The 22195-nt window shown below is 44.9% G+C and overlaps 1 protein-coding gene across 1 annotated transcript; it reads right to left on the reverse strand.

The window, feature by feature from the left end:
* Positions 1 to 282: 282 nt before the first annotated feature.
* On the reverse strand, positions 283 to 21100 carry CREG2 (cellular repressor of E1A stimulated genes 2). The gene is made up of 4 exons (XM_048049029.2): positions 20551 to 21100; positions 18806 to 18975; positions 7680 to 7793; positions 283 to 3892 (listed from the first exon to the last, which is right to left on the reverse strand). Exons 1-4 carry the CDS (start codon positions 20908 to 20910, stop codon positions 3745 to 3747), a joined length of 792 nt encoding a protein of 263 aa, XP_047904986.1. The 5' UTR covers positions 20911 to 21100; the 3' UTR covers positions 283 to 3744.
* Between the last annotated feature and the right edge of the window lie 1095 nt (positions 21101 to 22195).

The raw sequence follows: 22195 nt of genomic DNA on the forward strand, positions 1-22195 counted from the left end.
CAACAATTAACTGCCATGCTGACTGCAGAGCTGATAGCAATGAGAAGACGAAGGAAAGATAAAAGGTGCCTGGCTAGATGTTTCTCCCTAGAGAAAAACTAAGCTACACCAAGACAGATCAGAGTCTCAATTCCCAGAAGTACTTCGGAAGAAATTAGCTTGGTTCAGGAAAACTGAAAAAAGCAGATGTTCAGATCAGACAGAAATTCTAATGGCTGTCAACAAAAGGTCAGTTACTCAAGCTAATAGTGTACTGCAGACGTAAGGACATTCTAACCTCTGTTCCCCTTTGAAATCTGTTTTATTTGCGTTTTGTCCCTTGATAGGCATTTTGTTAACAACATTCAATATCTTTAGAAATCAAAATACGTTGCAGATTGCAGTACACATCCAGAAACAAGACATACTGAATTTCATCCAACTAGATAATGAAAATTTCATCAGTAATGGAGTGTTCTTTGGCTAAATTAGAACAGCAGTTAAAGCTAGCCGTGCTTCAGTCCTGTGCATGCATGATGTTTGCACAAATTAGCAAGAAATTTGAACCTAAGTTTCAGAACTTTATCTTCCTTTTTTTTTTTCAGCTAATATACAGACATGATTAAATGCATCTCTTAAATATTGCAAAACCACAGCTAAAGTTTTAAATAATATGCATTGCACAACAAGTGTTTTTGGGGAAGCTACAGAAATAACTAAAATACAGAACACGTGGCAATAAATTGCACATCAACTAGTTGAAATGTTTATTAAGTTCATTAGGGCTTATCAAGAACTTTTCTAAAAATGTTTCCTTGATCTAGTAATCAAAGCACAATAAATAAATAGGAGTTTTGCTATCAACTTGAGCTGAAGCAAGATGAGACCCTTTGCAGTCTCAAGGAAATACGGTCTTTATTATGCTATCTTGATAACACTCTTTGAATTAAAAGCTTTAACAAACATCACCGGGCATGTGATGATCAATATCACTCGAGACATTTGCCACTTTAAAAAAACTTGGAAGCAGTATATAATTAATAATGTAATGCCCAGTTAAACAAACTATTGACTATGTTCTCCCTTTTTGTGCTCCAGAAAATTCCACTCAAAATCTGCAGCTCATATTTTTGATGAATTTCTACAGACTTTCAAGAACCGTTATGGAAGATATTCTTTGGGAGAAGAAAGCATGAAATGAGAGCAGGTGATTTACGACAGCATTTCTTTATGAAGCCCCTTTTGTCACTTTACATGCCATTGCCGTTTCATGTTCTGAGGCTGTCAGAAGTCTCAAGGCTTGTCCGTACAGAAAAGCTGCTTGATGAATGTGTCAATTTATAATACAGTAGCTACTCCAATTAATCTAAGTGTGCAGGGAAACAGCAGATAGCAAGCAGTGTACAGTAAATCCAAAACCTTTCTTAGAGTACACTGACTTCTTAAACAGTTACAGATCTGTGAATTTTTTTTCGTACGCCTCACTGCTTTAAGGCCAGAATGTTAATAAGTAGTGGATAGTATACGGTAGGACCATGTTTCTGTTATCGAGCTGTCTAAGAATGCAAGTGAAAATGAAAGTGTAGTTAACATCTCTAAAATTCCTACCCTGTTCTTCAGCCTGTTTAAACATCAAGCTCCTACACTAGATTTGCTCAATCTGTGTGTTTGGGGCATGGAGGGGGGAAAATAAGATTAGTTCAGGTTTCTCTGGGAACAGTAGTGAACTAGGATGATAAACTGTATAATTAAATTGCACAGAAATGTGTAGTTTACACCTGTGGAGATTCCCTTCCAGGGCCAAATACTCTACACACAAAGTGTCTGTTAAAGTGTTTGTTCCATAGTGGAGAAAGACCTCCATGGAAAAAATACATGAATTCAGGAGGATTTCACTTAATGGCATTCTATACATCTGTACAGGGCCAGCCATTTTGCTTCAGTAGTACATGGTACCAGATTTAGGGCCAAAATCGTATGGGAGAATGCTGCTTGCTCATCTGCCAAGAAAATAAAGGAAACAGATTCAGGCAGGACACTACCTCCTCTTGCATAATTACCTCTGCAAAAGATCTGCACTGCTAACAGACGCACTGGCAATGAGACAGGAAAACAAAAGGCTTAGCGAATGTCTAAATAAAGCCTTCCCCCCACATTTTCCTTCAGTTCTTGCAGAATACTAGGAATGGTGGTGATGCCTGGAGCTTGAACCCAAGGTCTAAGCAGCCCTTGGAAGTTCAAACAGCGTGTTGCCCAGCTCTGCTGAGGGAATGACGCTCTCTCTTCATGCGTGAACCAAAATAATCTCAGCTACAGTTAATTGGCTTCCAGCTGGTCGCAGCTCCTTGAGCTGCCTGGGAGCTCTGTCTGGGGATTAACCTGTAAAAGCTCAGGTCGCTCGCCGAGAAACTCACACTCCTCATGCCTGCCTTGGTGTGGGGTGGTGCCCAGGGCTCTGCTTCCCTCCCAGGGATGCACAGCAAAGCCACCTCAGTCTGTCTCTTAACCTAACAGGGAGAACAGCCATATAATTTTTCAAATTGTGTCATGACTTGGACAATTAGCCATTGGACCTTTTTTACTGTGACACCCCTAGGAATTGCAGAGTAAGATTACCAGGACATCTAGAGAAACGGCTGAAGATTAATAATACCGATTTGAATTCTTTTGGTATGATCACATGCATAGTGTGTTTGCAACCAGGTTTGCACTTTCCACACTAGAAAAAGTATTTTCATGATCTGAAGTATCTATCTTTAGGCTACTTTAAAAAGTAAATTCATGAACAAATGCTTTAAACCTTGGTGAGAAAACAGAGTTAATGGAGTAGCTCCACCCCTAGATGAGTTGGTGAGGGTTTACAAAAGTCAGTTGCACAAATTAGTTAAAAATAAAGCGGTGGCTGGAGATGGGGTGCAAAAAATTCGGGACTACAAGCTATTGAATTACTTTTTGTGTCTCATAACAGGAACAGGCTAGCTGAGAACATTAAATTATATTTAAATTCTTTAAGTAAGGATGTTTATAGTTGTATTGGGATAATTCTTGTGAGCCTGATCTGTTTTTGTCCCTTAACATGTTTAACCAGCTTTGTGGCAGTAAAAGACAAGTTATGCTGAAGCTGTGTTTTTTTAGCTGCTTGCATTTTTTCCACAAAAAGAGTCTTTGGAGCCTTTTGACTCAATTTCCAAGCAAAATATCAAATTAGATAATTGGGGGAAAATACATGTAGAAAATATAAGGTGGCAAATGAGGACAGCCTTAGTACAATATTTTTACCAACTTAAATATCTAAAGTTGCAGCTATTAGGCTTAGCTTAGAATACTTCTAAAATGAGAGACCAAGCAGCAGTAATACTTCCACAATACATAGAGGGTTCTGAATAGGCAATTTGCTTTTTCTGTAAATCAGAACATTATAGTTAGCACGTACTATAGTTTCCCATTGGGTGCAAAGGAACAAAAAAAAAAAAGCCCAAACAAGCAGATACAAAGCATTTGTAAGCAGTGTTCAAGGTGATATATTGCCTGTTTGAAATGACGTGTTTGTACATTGCAGGGTTGGGCTAGTGCCACCTCTCACTTATAATTTGAAAGTCTGTGTTGGTTATTTTCACTCTGTTCCATGTAAGACAGAGCTATTTTGAAGCCTTGTGGAAAGCAAACAAACAAAAAAAAAATCACTGTAAAGTAACCATCCAGCATGAAATTTTAACAGTGTTTGGAAAGGAAACTCAGAAGATCTCTCTCTCAAAGCCCGTTCAGTCAAGCTTTACTTGGAGCTGCTTTTAAATACTCTTCTACTGGAATGGCAGAAACTCCTCCATACCAGCTCTGAAGCCAGATGTGCTCAATGTTCATTTTCATGAAGAACCACTCATAGCTACGAGGCCACTTTCTTATCACTGGGTGCCTGGAAGGACAAAAAAGAATAAATAAAAGATGTGCCAAATTACATGCCTAGTCTGCTTTTTTTCTTTAGTCTAGTGTGCTCATCCAGAATGAAACCTGAGATCTGAGAGTCACCACCAGTCATGTTTTTTGCCTTGCCTTGAAATAAGGTTGATGATGTTCCACACCTCTGTCTGGCAAGAACTACAGCTTAAGGCAGTCAGTGAACAATATCTTCCCCTGTCACAGAACCTCATCTTTAAAGGCAGATGTTGTTTGGTCTCCAGTAGAGGAGATTCTCTGAACATGTGTCAGGGTCGTGTTTGTACCTGTTCAAAGGAGACTGTGTTCTGTAAATATTACATCTTTGGTAACAGTCGTGGTGTGTCAGGAGAATTAATAAAACCAGCTAGCAGGCACAGCACGGTTCCTTCGAGCTATCACCTGCTAGAACCTTCTCATCCTGTATTTCTGTCTCATCTCTTGGGCCTCCCCTTACCACTAGCTCAACGAGACCATCCCCACCAGTAGTGCTGGCTGGAGGTGCCTGGTCCCCAATCCCCCCCAGGTGTGTCTGCAGGGGATGCTGTGGGAGCTCAGCAGTGGTGTATGGATCAGATACAACAGGTCGAGTCACAGTGTTCACAAGAGCTGGGACCATTACTGGGTAAGACATGAGAGAAGACTCAAGCCTTGACACAGCAGCTCTGTCACTGCCTGGAGGCTCTGGAGAAGGGAGGTGCTGTGCCACCTCGCTGTTCTCCCCCATTGCTATTCCTTCACGTGGTGGGGGTTTCTCCCCCAAGCCTGCTCGTTCCCTCCCTCCCCACTATTCTGGGGATGCTGATCCCTCTCTTTTTGAATTTCTCATGGAAGTTTTCTTGCAGAGTTGAAATATTAGCTTTCCCGGTGAACGTGTAAAGGTTGGCTTTCTTTGTCCTGTTTGGAAGCAAGGCCTTGCAGTGGGCTTGGTCCTTGTGTGCTCAAGGAGATCGGGTTTTGGATGATTTTGCCTCCTTGCTTGCAAAGTCGATGGACTTCTTTGGGGCACTCCATGTTTCCACCATGCTTTTAACTCCCTGCTCAGTATGCGCCAGTAGAGGCAGAGTGTGGCCAAATACTTGGTGGGTCTCCTGTGCGTGTGTGCAGGTCATCGGAGCTGAACTGGGGGGTGACCCTTTGCTACCTCTCTGTAACCACGGCCTCTCCACAGCAAGATAGCCTGGAGGCTGGCACACTTGTAGGCTGCCATTGGAAGTCTGAGGTGTAGCAGCTCCTGTGCTGGCTGGACTCTGCCCCAGCTCAGCATCCTACTGACCACCTCAGCCTGGCCACTTGTTGCAGGGGGAAGTCCTCTCCCCCTGCAGAGGACTCTGCAGAGGAGGCAGTTGATTTGATGACCTTTGGGGATTTCCCACTCTGAGATGTCCTTCTGAGCACCTGCTACCGTGTTAGGAAATGGGTCTGGCCACTGCTGACGCCGGTGGTCCCACCATGTCAGTCTCACTTCTGCTCACCAATGGCTGAGCAGCTGCTGCTGAGGCACTGGTGGACCCTGGCTCAGGTAATAATCCAATTTCTGCAAAGTTTGTAGAAAAGGTTTGTGTGCCAATACAACACCCATCTGTCCCTGGTCCCATTTTTTGCTATTGACGGAGGGGCTCCAGGAACTCTCTGTCACCCTGTCAGCATCTCTTGAGCCCCCCCGTCGGCATCTCAGGGGTGTTGCTGACAGAATGTTGTTTTGCATGTTTTTGACCAAAGGCAAACACTGACATTACCCCCCATTGGATATATGATTTTTCTGTTGATCTGTTCCCAGATGCTCCTCTCCCTTTGGCTCCAGAAGATGGTGGTCCACCAGAGATGGAGGCCCACCAGAGATGGTGGCTTTGAAGGCTTATATTGAGGGTAGTTTAACTCAGAGTTTTATTCAATACTCCACTTCCCCCCTTGGTGCCCCTTTATTTTTTGTAAAGAAGGAGGATGGAGGCTTGAGGCTATGTACAGGTTATCAGGGATGCAGTATCTGCACCCAGGCCAAGACACCAATGTGAAGGCTGCAGAGACTAATGAAATCTTTACCAATTCCTGTACAGCCATATTAAATTAGTTGATTTTACTGCAGATTTGCCGGTGTCTCACAGGTATCCAGAGGAGTCATTCAAAATGAAGTTATTTTTGTTCTAGCACCATGGCCTGCTGGATGGTGTGTAGACAGGTCGAGGCTCACATCCTACTTCTGGAAGCAGCTTATGGGCCTGCTGGGGGTGCAGCTCAGTCTTTCCACCTGCAGCGAAGCTGGTGAACCAGATCCTGGAGCAGTACCTCTTTTGTTCTATTAATTACCACCAGGATGACTGGGTCTCTCTGATAGTACTGGCCACATTTGCCTCTAACAGCAGTGTCTGCTCTTCCACACAGTCGGCCACTGTCATCCCTGTGACCACCCAGCTTCTCTGGCAGCTGCCCAGGGGTTTTGCCCTGAGGACTCCATCCAACAGTTGCAGCATATACATTTATTTCTTCCAGAGCATCTGAAAAAAGCAAAGGCTGCTTACAGACACGACGCAGATGGATGCTGGACATTGCAGCTGGGGACTGCGTTTGGTTGTCCTGTGAACATGTTCGTTCAGTGCGGCCCTCTTCCTGTGCTCGACCGCCATTACCTGGGCCTGTATACAACTGAGTTGGCCCGCCATTTTGTTTGCAGCTTCCTCATTCTCTCAGGATTGCCCCTGTTGTTCATGTCTCCCTCTTAAAACCTGTTCGCCCAGATCCCTCCCAGCAGGCCAGAGAGAACATTGCGTCTGGGCCATGCTGGTTCCCAGCACATCCCAGTTTCCCCGCAGTATTTGATTCACTGGGCAAGGTATGGCCTGGAGGATCATCCCTGTCAGCCAGTGTTGGAGGTGTATGTCCCAACTAAGGTTCAGGCTTTTGATGCCTGTTACACTGATAAAAACGGGTCCCACTGGAGGGTGTAGGGGCACACCCTGGGTGTGGGGTGGATGGTGTTATGGTTGTGCTTGTATCTGTTCACAGGAGACTGTGTTCTGTAAACGTTATGGCTTCGGTAGCAGTTGTGGTGGTATGTCAGGAGAGGTCATAAAACCAGCTAGCAGGTGGGGCACAGTCTCTTCAAGCTACCGTCTGTTACAGCCTTCACGTCCTGTATTTCTGCCTCTTCTCTTGGGCCTGCCCTGGCAGCACACTCATTTATTCTCCAGTGTAGCTGATTTGAAGGTGTCAAGAACTGCAGTGCTGGGAAGCAGGGTACAAATTGTTTCATTTTTACATTGCGAAGTTTCCAGGAGATGAGAGCTGATGAATTTTGTTTCCAAACCATGAGGTCTGGCCTCACAGAAGCCCACAGGCTTCATCCTGCAAATGGGTGTGACATGGTGCCCGAAGGCAGCAGAGCTCTGCTCTGTCTCTTGTTAGGGGGCTGTGGATAATGAGTACTACTTGTCCTGAGGTGGGATGGATTACTACATGTAGTGTCCCACTTGACAAACGCACCCTGTATTTATGGAATCTCTCCTCGCAGCCACGATTACAAAACACATGGTCTACTGGAGTCTTAACATTTACCAACTGTGTTTCCACACTTCGTTACCTCAACGGTTAAAAGGAGCTTGCAAAGCTCTGCCTGTAGTTCCAGGCAACACAGGAGTCAACATACTCCGTGGCCCCAAAGTAAAGATCAGGCTTGTTGCTTCTCAGATTTTCTGTACCAAATGGCTGCATCTATGTATTAGTCTCAAAACTGCAGGTTGTACGATACTATATGCATATCACATACAGACCTAGAAAACATTGCTTGCTTGGCAAATTCCGTTTCCTCTGGAGGCACCGTGACCATCTGTCCTGTGAGAGTCAGTCTGGCGCACCTTGGATCCTCCGGATCGACTACATTTTTTCTGTGCACAGAGAAAAATGCTCATGTGTAATAGCTTATCTTCTTTGCTTTTGAGAAATACAAATATAAAAGCTGCAATATTTTCTCCAACCGTGCAGGTCTTTTCTACACTCAGCTGCAACATTCAGGGAGGCTGTTGAAGAAATACTCACCTGAAAGACCTCTACTGTAGAGATTTGCTTAATCTTAATTCATGCTCTTAAAAACTGCATTAATATATATAATTTTAAAATGTGAAAATGGCAGTTTTTCCAGACCTACGTACAGTCCTGAATTCAGGATTCTGAAGAGAATTAGTGAGATGATTAATAAGTATGTGTATATGTATTTGCATGTAATTTTTCTTTCTGCCTACCCTGGAAACTCAGTTCTTGTTCATTTTTACCCATTTTTCAACTGCTTTACATTGCTTTTCTTCACACACACACAAAGAGTCAAGTAAAGTCTATTAAAAAAAAATCAACTGCCTTCATCCTTCAAACTGAGACAGGGTAGGTACTTGTTGCTTTTTGGCTCTTTCTATACAGTATTAATAAATAACTCCCATTAGTAGCTGTGGGACAACTGCTGACTCCAAGGTTTACAATACAATGATATAAATCATGAGTAAACTGACAAATTGCAAAAAAGTTTCAGGCAATGACTGCAGTGGCCTGATCCTGAGACATGCTGAGCAGCCCCAAAGTCCATTGCCAGCACATTGAGACTGCTCAGCATAGCCCAGGACTGTGTCCCCATGTGAGAACATAAGCCCCGAAAACTACATTAGGAAACAAAGATTGCATTTCTTGTTCTCCTTGTTTTAATCTGAAGCAGCGAATCACAGTAAATTACATCTCATCTGTGTGCAATTTTACGTAAAGATCTCTGCTCGAGCCCTTTAGCCTCAACTGTGTGCAATCTGTAGTGGCTTTTATTTTTTTTTTAACTCTCAATATGTGACTATTGCATGCAGGAAACATATGGGCATCCTCCTGCAGCTAATTTAACACCTGCAGATTCCCCACAGATGGTTATGAAAGACTGTGCAGCTTACTGGATAAAGTGTCTGCTTTTATAGATAGGCCCAGGAACAGAAATACGCAAGGAAATACAACAGGCTGATTGATACTCGGCTATGCCCAGTAAGCACTTGGCACAGTCTGTAGCCCGAGCTCCAAAGAGCCATTTGCAGTCACATCATCTCTGGGATGTTTTTTCAGCATCCTGTTCGGTCTGGAGCTGCCGTTCTCTGAAGGTGGTGCTCAGCGTAACGATGTCTGGACAAACTCCACTCATACTCTTTTTCCTCTACCACACCGCATGGGAGGAAGGGCGGCCCCCAAGGATCAAGCTCAGTCTTTTTGTTCGCATCAATAAATAACGGTCTGATTTTCTCCAGTACATTTTTTTGTTATTACTATGAAGCAGTAAATGGTGTTCTGCGTACCTGAAAATTCACATTGCCTGCCCGGACACTGGGTTTAATTCTCCCAGTGTATATTTGCAGTAGAAACTTGTCTACACGGCCGCCTTGGCGTGCTGTAGATCAAGCTCCTACCGCATGCTGACGATGCAGTTTCACATCCTGCTTACAGTGGTCCGAGCCTGTCCTGTCCCAAGCATTGCGGCTCCGTGCCCCAGCGACACCCGTGCTTCCTCTCACTTCTCTTGTTTGGGTGCTGCGGGGCCGTTCGGTCTGCATGATCCCTCGGGCAACCGACCCATCAAAACGAGAATAAATATCAGGATCATTTTGAGTAAAACGAGGGAGGAGATGGTCATGTGTGATGGGAACAAGCTGCCATTTAAGACCAGATGAAGCTACAGATAAAACTGTGCTTTGTGATGTTTCAGGTTAAAGGTGACCTGACATAACAGCTGGCTCTGGCACTGTGCAGGCTGCAGGGTACCACTCCGTGGGGTGCCTCGAAGCAGAAAAGTAACCCGCTTTTTAAAAAAGAGGGAACAATTTCCCACAACTTTAAATTCCCAGAGCTCATGCCAAGGGGGCAGGATCCTGTCCTGCACAGAGACACAGGGGAGGGGCAGAACTGCCCCTTTTTATGGTTTCAGATGAAGGTGGCTTCCTCCACTTTGGAAGTGGGATAAGCTGTCCACTGAAAGGCACTCTACGTGGGAATCAGCTCGCCTACAGCAGAAGGATGAGCTGATCCCACACACAGATCAGGACCTGCAAGTCCAGCAGCTAGGGCAGTGCAGAGTCTTAAAGTCCATTTGAGTCATCCTGACCTACTGCTGTTTCGTGCTTAATCTCAGTACTGTATCAGTCTCAAAAATACAGAAGGGGACTTCTCCCTAGCAAAGCTGCAGTTCAGGCGCTTGTTTTCAACTGATAACCCTTTATCTCTGTGTATGAAACCACTTCCTCCAGAGCCTAACAGTGCCATAAACAACTGAAAGCTGGGAGAAGCACGAGTACCTGCAACCGCCTTTGTCTGGTACAGCTCCTAGGTAAGATGGTGCTAATTACTTTCAGGGAGGAACTAGAAAGGGATCGTTATTAAAGGATGCTTCGTTTCACAGAGCGGATCAAGCAGATAAATTCGGGCGTGGTCAGGAGCAGTGAGACATTTTGGTTTGACGCCTTCTCAGATGAGAATTACTCGATCTTTCTGTGCAAGTACTCATTTATTCTACAAGCATACTTGCCGATTTTTGAGTAGGCAATTGACTTGGCTTGGCACCGCTGCTCCTGGGTTGTGGATGCTGCCTTCCGTTGTCGAGAGGTTTTTCACCTGATAGGAGTGTCAGATGTGGCTCTTCCCTGATTTACAGGAAAAACTGCTCTCCGCATGTTTAGCTGATGACAATACAGCCATATCTGGAATCTTTTCATTTTATTTATTTATTTATTTATTTTCCTGACTCCTTTTGTTTGCAGTTTTCTGTATGCTACTCTCTCACGAGTCAGGGTGTTACACTAATTGACACACACAATACTGTCGTTCCCAGTAAAAGTTGTTCGGACTGAATTCTGCACAACAGAAGTTTATTTTTCTGGGAAATAAGGCAAACAAATTACTTGTTAAAAACATGCAAGATGAAGTTTTGGAAGAGCTCAGCAAGGACGACGATACATTTGAATCTAGTACACTGTGTTATTACTTTGTTGGCTTTGCATTTAGCACTGGCTCTTATCGTGGGTTTTCTGTTTCAGAATAGTGACCTTGCGTTCTAATCTTACATTACCATTAGTATTTTCTTTATCAAAGGAGCCCTTCGTATTCTGAAGTAAATCTGTTTCTTCATCATTTTTGGCATAGGATTTCCTTAATAACGTGTGATAACTTTTATACTTTCTAAACCATCAAGGATCCCTAAGGTTACTTCTAAAAGTACTTCTAATAGTTAAATCACTTCTAACTGTATTGTGAACAGGTCTTGAATTTTCATTGGTGCTACTGGTGTAACTAATCTAAACACAGGCTTTGTTTCCTAGGAGTAAAGGGATATAGCTCATGTTTTTACTAAAGACATTACAGGGATATCAGGGATAAATTGGTGTATTTACTAAAATAGTCCTCCTTCACATCTGTTGAGGTCTAGTCATGCATTTACTAGTTCTTTATTGCCTTCTGTCTAAATAAATATATATTCAGCTCTCAGTCCTTGGGTTCGTTTTATCTTGTTTGGCACAAGGAGAAGCAGGTGTGCAGAAACGGCTTTACATAAAATTTATGCACTACTGACTGGGGACATGGGGGAGGAAACCCTCAATGGCTTCTAAGGCCCTGGGCAGAGAATCAGGTCCTCTGTAGCCCTGGAGAGGATTTCATGAAGGCTACGGTAAGAGTGAACTGAGGGGAAGAGAAAGTAGGGAACTGTAGTAGGAGACAAATCAATAGGGAACACATTTATTTATTTATGCTTATATGAAATATATACACTTTGTTGCAGAAATCAACTGAAGCCAGATGACAATGGGAGAGGATTCAGCTTATGCATTTTATAAGAACACGATGCATTAAGAGAGGTTCTCTTAATTATTCATCTGATTTGTGAAGAGAAAATTGATCATCTCCATTCCTCTGCTTGGTGAGCAAACTACGTATGCAAAGTCTGATCCAGTCTGGGCACTTGTCTCTTCTGGGCACGTGGAGTTAGACAGCGAGCTGCATTTGCAGCTGGCCTACAGAGTGCCACCTTACCAAGGTGCCAGCGTTGCTGAGCTTATGGACGAGCCTGTGTCCAAGTGAAGTATGTTTCCTGACAATGATGGGGAGCACGCTGATGATGAACACACCCCACTTATTCTACTGCATAGCACTTCTGCACTTTCTAAGTCATGGTTCAAGAGTGGTTCAGGGTAAAGACTGCCACCTACTCATTAAATTGTTTATTACACTAGCCATCTCATAGATTTTAATTAGAAGGTTCCTGCACCAAAACCATCTAAGTGCAGGTGTGATGAATGTATACTTCAGGCTGATGCAGTTAAATTGGCTCGCAAGGTGAAGATGTTGGGACTTTGTTAGGACTCCCTTCTGCAGCTGAGATCTCTTGATCTCTGCTTTGACTGTCGATGCTCTGTCCCCTGGTTTTGCTGGATATTCATCTACATCCTTGGCCTCTGCAGTCCATTAGTGAGCTGAAACAGATCTGGCACAGATCAGCAGCAGTAAAAGCAAAAGAAGAGTTCAGGAATCATTCAAGAAGGAGAGTCAGTGTCCCTGAGAAGGAATTGCTAGGAAGAAGGTGGGAGGGCTCAGTGATACTCCAGGGACTGGGGGAGGAAGCAGAGGCCTATGGATGGGAATCTCTCTCTTCTTTCCCAGCCTGCTTTTCCCGTGGAAGAGCTGCCATCCTTTTCCTCCTCTCCCCTGAGGAGACAGGACCTTCCACCATTCCATGAAAAAACATTACTTTTCTACTTCTGAGCAGAACAGAAGAGAGAAGAAGCTGGGAAAGAGCTTTCTCCTATTGCAGAAAGGGAGAGCCAAGAGCCAAGAAGAAAGCCTTATTTCTACTCTTGCTACTTTAAAGCACCTCGTATGTGGCGTAAGGGCAATGGGTGTCCACACATCCTCACCCCTCCTGCAGCGGCAGCCATGGCCATACGAAGCCATGCCATTTGGAGGTGGGGACTGGCTGAGGATGCACTTGCTGCTGGCACAGCTAAGCCCTGCTGCCTCCCACTGACACAAGGCAGGCACTCTGTCACCCTGTAAAGGACCCCTGTTCACCCTGCCCCAAAATAGGAAATAGCTAGAAAGTAACTAGTATGGCATCATAGGATTTTTTGTCCTTTTTTTTGTCCATTTACATGAAGGAATGGAGGAAATGCTACGTCCTCTGAAAACTACTGTAGACTGCATATAATTTTGATTATTAAATTTGATTAATTTTGAAAAGCTAGTTATCCTTCTCATTCATTTTATTTTCTCTTCATTAACCGCTGGAGTCTCTGAGGCAGACGGAGTGTATCGGTGCTGCTAATCTGCGTGGCATGAACGTCAAACAAAATCTCCGCTGAAAGCAATTTCATAATCTGAAAAGCTGTTGCTGGCCTTCAGCTGGATATGGCTGAGCAGTTTCATCCTGCCCTGCTCTGACTTTGACAAGAATATCTTTATCAGCCATGTCTGAGAGCCAGCAAAGATGGTTAAAAGACATCTTGGCTTTTGGAAGAGCTGTCTTGGGAACTGAAGAGTGCTGGTACAGTGGCTCTTCTGCATTTTAGTGAGTCGGTATTCATAGCCTACCTGTTTGAATGTTTTAAGTCATTCTGCTGTTCCTAGAAGATAATAATTTCTAGAATGTTTTAATTATAATTTATTACATGAAGTCAGTCTCTTTGTCTATCTTCGTCGACAATAACAACTCATTTCTTTAGCTGAACTGTACGTTTCAGCCAGGAAGGTTTTATATAGTTTAACCACAGACAATTCACAGAAAAAAAAAAAAAAAAGAATCACAGCATCAGCTATTTCTGTAAGCAAACTCAGAGAAACACATATTAGTGCTCCAGACAGGGATTTTGGGAAGTTGGTTATTTAAGCATACAAGGAAAAAAAAAACAGTAATTTAGAGCTGTATTGTGTGCATTGGGTCATGATGATAGTAGGTTTCATATTTGACTTTCTAATTTGGTATCTTCCTGAATTTTTAAATACAGATTTTTCAGTAACTGCTACTGACATAATTATTTGCATATGACTAAAGAGGACCAATATAAATACCAGAAATAGAAATGTGTCTGCCACAGAAATAGGAGGTGGATCTCAACTCCTCAAAAAACGAGGGATGGATGTCTGGATTCAGCCTTTGTCTTCTGCACGCATAATTTCTCCTTGTGTGAAGGCACAACGCCAAATTTCTTTGTTATATTCATCCTTGCATTAACAGACAGTGCCCAGAGGCAGATAAACGTTGGGTGGCCAACAGACTCCTCAGAGGTTGCACCTGCCACCCATTGCGGGTCTGTCTGCCTCTCAGGATTGCCTAGGAATAAAGTTAGAAATTTGTGCATGCCAGCGACCAAGCACGCAGAAGGGACCCTCACCTGCTGAAGCACTCTCCTCTAGCAGTCCTTCCTGTGGCCTGCTGCTGTCCAGAAACGCTGGAGATGCCTTAGCCTGCTCGTGCTGATCAGCTACCTCGAGCAGTAGCTGAAACGCGGTGGGTAGAAGGGCTCTGAAGGAGCCAACCCTGATGCAGGTCGTAAAACAGCAGAGGCATCTGGGTCACTCAGAATCACTCCCAGTCTGCAGAGTGGATTTGAAACACCATCCTCAGGTTAACAGAAAGGAAAACAAACATACGGACTGGCCCTACAGCTCATCACTTTTCTTTCTTTTCCCCTTGTGTGAAAATCAGTTCATGGCAGTCATGTAACTGTTCCTCCTCTAGGAAAGCTGCATTTAGTTGGTCCCTATGAACGTGCTGAACCTGATGTCAAGGAGACGACACATGTTTAAAATTAATTGCCTGTTTTCCAGACTGAAGCTGTAATGAGGCAGGCCCAGGAGCTTACTTGGAAAGAGAGATCCTCTGAGCAGCTTGTGTGTTGGGAAATTCATTCAGAACAATAGCCCCTCTATTCTTTAGTGCAGGGTTCAGTCTCGTTCCCTCTGAAATCTGTAAGAATAGGACTCAATCTTTTCAGTTTTTATGTGCAATGGGCATGCCAGCGTAGTCTATTTATAGCCCTGAACCATTTAATTTTTCTTGCCTCTATTATCCATTTATCAGCCGTCAGATCAGTTGCTAACTAACCCTCTCTGTAGACCGAGCATCAGAGGGTGTCTGCAGAGAGGCGCAGCTTGTCTCCCTCTGGGAAATGGAAATCTCTGGGTCAGAGATGAGGAATCCAGGCTGTAGCTGCAACAGCATAATGTCCTGCAACTGCCGCCTATTGCGATGCATCGCCGCTCTCTTTCTTCCGTTATTAAAAGTTGGTTTTGTACTAGCTGGGGCTTTTCAAATTTTCTCTCCAGCTGATTAAACATTAAGGCTGGAAAACCAAAAAGGCCACCCGTTATTCCTCACAGCCCCACAGGTGGGAATATTTATTGTCCAGGTTTGAAACTTGAGTATGTTCTGAAACAAAACAAATGAAATTCGCTACTAAATAAACTTAATATCAAACTGATGTACAGGCACACAGGCCACTTGATTAGATACAAGACTATTGAAATGTCAGCTGTGTTTTCTTTCTAAAGGCCAGAGATTTCTTTTGTATGCAGTAGGTCAGAAGCATTTTTCAGGAGAGTGCCAAGTGCTCCCAAGAGCATTGACTACGGAGCATTGACTACGGGCATCAGACAGTTTTCAGTTATTTTAATTCTTACAACTCAGAGTAGGTTAATAACGAAATTCTACCAAAATTCTACATGAAAACAGGCTGCAGGGCCAAATTCATTGCTGGCGTACAAGGACGCGAACTTTCTCACGTAGAGCATTATTCGTTTAGCTATTCTGCATACTTATTTTGGAATCAAAACAATTAACGTTGCCCTTGCCCCAGAGAAAATTCTGGTATTAAAACCATCTATAGATGACACTTCCCTTTGTGACAAAATCTCCACAGATGCTGTCTTAATACCTAGCACAGTCCGAGGTCTGCCAGAATAACAGGTCTTGCCTCTCGTTTAGCCTGAGTAAAGAAGAGAAAGAAACCTGCTGGACAAAAGCTAAGCCACCACACGAAGCCCTGCGCTGTGGATGTTCCCTGTGAGGTTGCTCTCCTAGCTTAAAATGTAAACTCATTTCTGACCCTGGTTACATAGGGGAGGGAAAGAAGAAAGTTAAACTCCCAGTGCCCACATGCTTGCTGACTGTGAGACGGCCCCAAAGCCTTCTCACTTTCCTAGCTATCAAAAATGCAAACAGCAGCTCACCAAATGCCCCAGCTTTTCACTCTCTTTATCTGATATTTTTTTCCTTTAATGCCAACCAACGTCTGTGGCAGACGAGAACTCCAGAAATAATGAAAACCAAACTGAACGTAATGACAAAATAAATAATGCAAAGAGCAGTGATTTGACTCCAAATCTCTGTACTCAGTTCAGCAGTGAGCTCAATATTTAGAGTATGGTTACATGCTAGAATGGGGGTGTCATATTTTCCCTCACCTTCTCCTCTCTCCTCTCCTTTGTGCTCCTCTGGCTTTTGGAGAGCTGCTGCAAGTTGCTAACCCAGCAGAAACCTAATCCAGCAAAAAAGGGAAGAGGTTTCTGGTAGGTTACAGAGATAAAGCAGCCCCCTCGATGGCCACAGGAGGGGTGGGACTGGCTGGCCGGGAGCAGCACCAGGTATGGGATGGACGGGCAGAAGGACCAGCAGAAAATGTGATTGCCATCACTGGGTTAATCCTCTTTCAGCTCGAGGTCAGACAAATCCCAGAGCTGATGTAAGAGAAGGACGGAGGCAGCATGTGACCAGTCCTAGGGAAGGAGGGAGTGCAGGGATGTGGCCACTGGTAATTAGCGTGGCCTCAGCTGTCTTGGGAATAGGGGGTTAGCTGCCTGGCAGTGCCCAGAGTGCCGCCGTGCAAACTGCAGGGTCTTCTGGCACGTTAAACAACAGGGGGTTGTTCGGGAAATTAATAGATGCTTAATAGGAAAACAGTGAATAAATATTCTTGAAAGGTTGTGATGTGTCTGATTTTCATACTTCTATAAATCATGAATCATTTCTCTTTTGCTGGTGAACAGGCTCTTTCCAAACAGGTAAATCAGGCAGCAGTGTTGCTAAAATATGAAAGGCAACGACTTTCAAAAGCAGATGTTTAAAGTCAGGGATGAAAGGCCACACTTTGGTGCCTAAATGGGTGTCTAACTTTCAGAAGTGCTCATCACCAGCAGCCATCATTAATGGAAGCTGCTCTGAGCCTCTGAAAACAGGACATCCATGTAGGTGCTAGGACACAGGGCTTAGCTTACATTTTTAAGCACCTGATCTAGATATTCAGCTCATTATTTGATTCAGTGAAAAAGCTCAGAAGGCAGGAATAAGCTTCATTAGCCCTTTACTAAAGAGCTGATAAATTTAATTACAGTTTGAAATGGTTAATTCAAAATATTTAATGAAATCATTTTAATAAACAAACAGAACCCTTCTCATCGTAGCTTCACCACTCTGTTGACCTTCTCATCCACTCAAAGCTGAATTACCTTAATAAATGCTGTGATGAAGGGTACATACTGGAGGTGACGTTGGAAGAGCCTTGCATTCCTCAGGAATGGGATGTCAGCCTGAAGTCACTCTTACTGCTGAGGACTAAGTAACATTTTGTTTTACCACCACATAACTCTTAAGAAAACGAATAGTATATTCTGGAGACAGACAGGAGAAGCAGTAAATACCTTTGTATTTGCCATTCACTGCTCTTTTTCCAGTGTTCTTTTCAGCTTGCAGGCTTGAAATTTGAGATGACCCAGCTGGGGGTTGTCTTGGGGTAAGTCTGGGGTCTGGTTCTTGAGACAAAACTCTCTTCCCCCAAAGAGGACCTTAAGTTGAGGTAAACACTTCCAGTCTCATTTCTTTCTGAGGCAGCCTCTAGTCACCAGTTCTTCTATCTATTTCCTCGGAGTATCAGCTAAGATCTGCTTTGCTAATGGAGTCCCGTCTGACAGAGTTTCGGTGTCACCTACCTCGTCACGTAAAGAGGCCGTTGGAAATAACACTTCACACGAGGCCGACCCAGCCAAGTCTGCCACACGTTTGACTGTAAACAAACATATGGCGCAGACATGTCTTTTCCAAGGAGACAAGCATGGCGGGGAAAATTGTATTGTCTTCGAGTTTGCATACATACACTTTACACATGTAACACTTCGGTGATCTAGAGTTCCTCATTGTACACATGGTAAGGAGGAAAGAACTCATCTTTTCATCATGCTGTCTCTGGAGAGGCGAACCTGGGGCTGGCTACAGACCTAGCGTCCTTTATGTGAGGGATCATTTGCCTATTGTTTACAGTACACAAGGAGACAAAAATTTATGATGATACCATATTCAGCTGTCTCTCTGAAGAGATAGAAACTGAGTGACTGAGTGGCACGAGTGTAACTTGTGCCTGAGATTCTCTTCTTGATCCTGGAGAGCTACAGCTCCACCAAGGCAACCACCAGGGCCTCCAGAGCTGCTCATCAGAGCAAGGGTGTCTGCTTCACCTTGACTTCAAAAGCCCTTGAAACTCTACTGACTTTATTGACTAGGTTGCTGAGGCCTATAATTGGATCTCAAACACCTGGATGTTATGTCAATACCTCCAAAAAGAGATCAAAGTTTGGCCATGCTAATGTGCAAGTTGAAGGCCTCTCCAGCTGTTGATGTTGATACTTAAACGATACTACTTAAGTGATACTTCTGCTTTTCTTTAAGATGTTTTACTGGGGCAACTTACTGCAAAACAAACCCAAGGAGGAGCTTGTAGCTGACGGTGAGAGCCAAAAATAAGAACAGGACAGTGAAGGTGGAGAGCCAGCACAAAGCTGTCACTGTTTCATTCTGAGGTCTGTGTTTGTTCTCACCAAAGCTAGTACTGGACATACAACATTTCGTTACCTGCAGAAATTTCCATCCGCCTCTGGCAGGGTCAGAGAGGCCACAGGATCCTTCAGGAGATCCGCCACAACATTATCCTTCGGTGTCACGTAGAAGAAAGGGATTCCAGTGCTGTTATTGACAGGACCGTCACTGATAAGCAAACAGTTCCCAAAGGGCATACCTCGGATCTGCAAAATCCAAAAAAGCAGTCATTGGCATGTTTGCATGTAGACAGTTCACAGTGTTGGGGATTTCCTGAAGGGTTCTAGCAGAAAGGACAGCAATCCCCAACTGCTCAGTCTCCTGCTTTCTGTTGTCATCATGAGACAGACCACCTCCTAAATTAGATCTCTCTATCATGCTTTTGTGAAAACAGGTATCTCCTCTATTTCCTTGTCTCCAGTCCTGTCTAACAGACAATAGGGAAGATTTCTGTTTCCACTGAGCTTAAAGGAACTACCAAGTTAAAAATGCCGTCAGCATCAAGAAATGTTTACTCCAAAACAGTGCTGCTACCTTCTCTCAAAGCAAAAAGGAAACAGATCCTAAGTGAGCCTCGATTCAGCCTGCTTTTTACTCCAATTTTGCCTCCCCTTTTAGACATGATTCAGAATGTGATTCCATCAGTTTGCCAAGAGAGGGGGGAAGGCATTTCAGCTACAATTGTGTTTAAAGTCAGACTGCACGTCAACTCGGCCGCCTGGGAGGGAACCTCTGCCCTGGGAGGGGTGGCAGCCACCAACCCGTCCCGCCACGCAGCGAGGAGCCAAGTCCTCAGCAAGTTCCCTCCCAGTCACTGAGTTGTGTAAATACCTAACGATGGATATAGCGCATGCGAGAACGTCCTTACCCAGCAGGGACAAACATTAATACTCCCTGTAACGATTTATGTTTTTACTATGCCTTTCATCCCATTACAAATCGCAAGGAGAGATACTTACTGAATTATTATTTTTGAAGTCTTCATGTATTTCTTCATGGTCAATTAGATGTTAAATAGTAAAATTATCAGTCAATATATTAATTCAATGTAACCGGTAAATCCTTTACAGCAAAATCAAATTAAGTACAAGTAGTTAATAAGAAAACCCTCGATGCTGTTATTACTTGGATTGCAGATGTTTATACGCCTTTACAATTGGAAAGTTCATGGTATTTATAAATGGTCCTCGTGCATGCTAGTAGGAACATTTTAAGTTCCAATGAAGCTGGATAATGCAGAAACTACAAACACCTGTTTGTTACTAAGAGTCACCAGGTAAAAAAGCAGTAGCTGTCAGTTGTATCGCAGGACATGTTCGCACTGCTTAAAAATTCTCGTTTTTTTTTAATGAATGGCTAATTTAGAGTGGGCTTTGTAGAAGAACTGTGATCACAGACGGCGTAACCCAACACTCGGCGCACAACACCCCCTCAGCAGCCACAAACTGTATCGCGGCTCGGGCTTTTGCGCGCTGTAATTAGCCACAGGTAACTGCAGAGCCCGCTAAGGCTGCAACCTGCCGAGAGCCTAAACCAAGGGTTTTGTGATTTAACCGAGGAGTTGATCTCTCCCGATTTACCAGGCCCTCCGACGACCTGACGAGGCACGGCGGGCCCCCCGTCAGCAGGTACGCACCTCACCAACCTGCCCCAGCCCCGGCTGCGGGGGGGCGCCCCGGGCAGCCCGCGGCCAGGCTCCGGAGGAGGGCGGACACCGTAGTGCGGGTCCCGGGCTCCCCCCGCTCCCCAGCCCCGGGGGTCTCCCCCCCCCGTCCCCGTACCTTTCCGTGGGCGGCCACGAAGCCCCAGGCGTTGTGGCGGGCGAGGAAGCGGGCGGCGGCGGCGGCGCGGCCGTGCCGCCGGTAGGAGAACATGGCGGTCGGGGCGACCCCCTGCCTCGGGCGCCTCGCCGCCGGCCCCGCGTCCTCCCGGTAAGCCGAGGCGGGGAAGCTCTGCTCCCACAGCCCGCCCGGCTCCTCCAGCAGGGCGGGCAGCGCCTCCTCGGTGGAGGAGCTGTGCAGCTCGCCCGCCGCCGCCTCGGGCAGCGGCCAGGACACCGAGCTGACCACCACGTAGCCCCCCGCGCCGCCCCACAGCAGCCCCGGCAGCCACCACCACCACCGCGGCCACCACGCCGACATCTTCTGCGGCTGCACCCGCCCGCAGCGCCCCCCGAGCCCTCCCCGCCGCCTGCCCTGGGGGACAAGCTGCTGCCTTGGGATGCCGGGGGCGAGCGACGGCGAGATCCCAAATGTGAGGGAGGGAGGGCTCGTGGAGCTCGCTTCGGTGTGGAAGTACGCGGAGATGCTACTCAGTGAGGTGGCTGGTAGGGGAGGAGGTCTTCGTGAGGTGAAGACTGGGATGTGTGTTGGGTTTGCATAATGGACCTGCTCTGTAAGGGGTGCCTTGGCATCACTGCTCCCCTGGGCTTGGCAGGAGACTCCTTTGGTACAGCAGGGCAAGTGCACAATGATACAAAACCTGTCCTCGTAACCTTTCACTGCATTCATAGAATCATTAAGGTTGGAAAAGACCTCCAGGATCATCTGGTCCAACCATCCCCCTACCACCAATGTCACCCACTAAACCATGTCCCTAAGCACCACATCCAACTTTTCCTTGAACACCCCCAGGGACGGTGACCCCACCACCTCCCCGGTGGTCCCAGTGCAGGTTATTGAAGGAGTGCAGGTTCAGCAGGAGACAGGGAGGAACAGATCTCACAGGAGACTCTGCCTTTCACAAGGCTCCCAGGTGCATCTATCAGACCTCACCATCTATACCTGTGAAGGACAGGTCACCACGTTGGTCTGCTGCTTGATCGCCTCATGAGAAGATGCTGCATAACTAATCTTGAATAAAAATGGACTGAAATTTTGAGTATTCTAACATATTTTCTGCTGTGTTTATTATTATTATTATTATTTTTTAATCTTCAGCATAATAACCTGAAGGAATAGTGAAAACAGGTATAACGTGCCTTAAGGCTGAAATTAATTTTTCAGATTGTGAAGATACTTTTCCAGTGAATATGATTTCACCACCAAACACTTAATCTTACAAGTAAAATTGAATATGCTGCTACTGTGCCTTTAGCACGTGGTCCTGACTGCATATGCTGTGATACCACTCTTTTATATATTGATTCCCACTTCGGTGCTTGAGCTGAGGAGTGTAGATGCAAAGAGAAAATAAAGATTTGCAAAAACAAAATGAGTGAAAATTTGATAAGCTCCTCAGGAGTGCTTTTCTCTAGTTCAGGAAACATCACTTCTTAAAATAACGAAGGAGTTATCCCTTCTTGAAATAAGAAGACATGCTCTTCAAAACTTTTTTTTTTTTAAAAATCTCAATTCTCTGGTGTTTCTCACATGACCATTAGTCCATTTCCTCATGCAATCTGCTGCAGGTGCAATACAAATTTCA

The sequence above is a fragment of the Anser cygnoides genome, chromosome 1 (genome assembly GCF_040182565.1).
Source record: "Anser cygnoides isolate HZ-2024a breed goose chromosome 1, Taihu_goose_T2T_genome, whole genome shotgun sequence".
Lineage (NCBI taxonomy): Eukaryota > Metazoa > Chordata > Aves > Anseriformes > Anatidae > Anser > Anser cygnoides.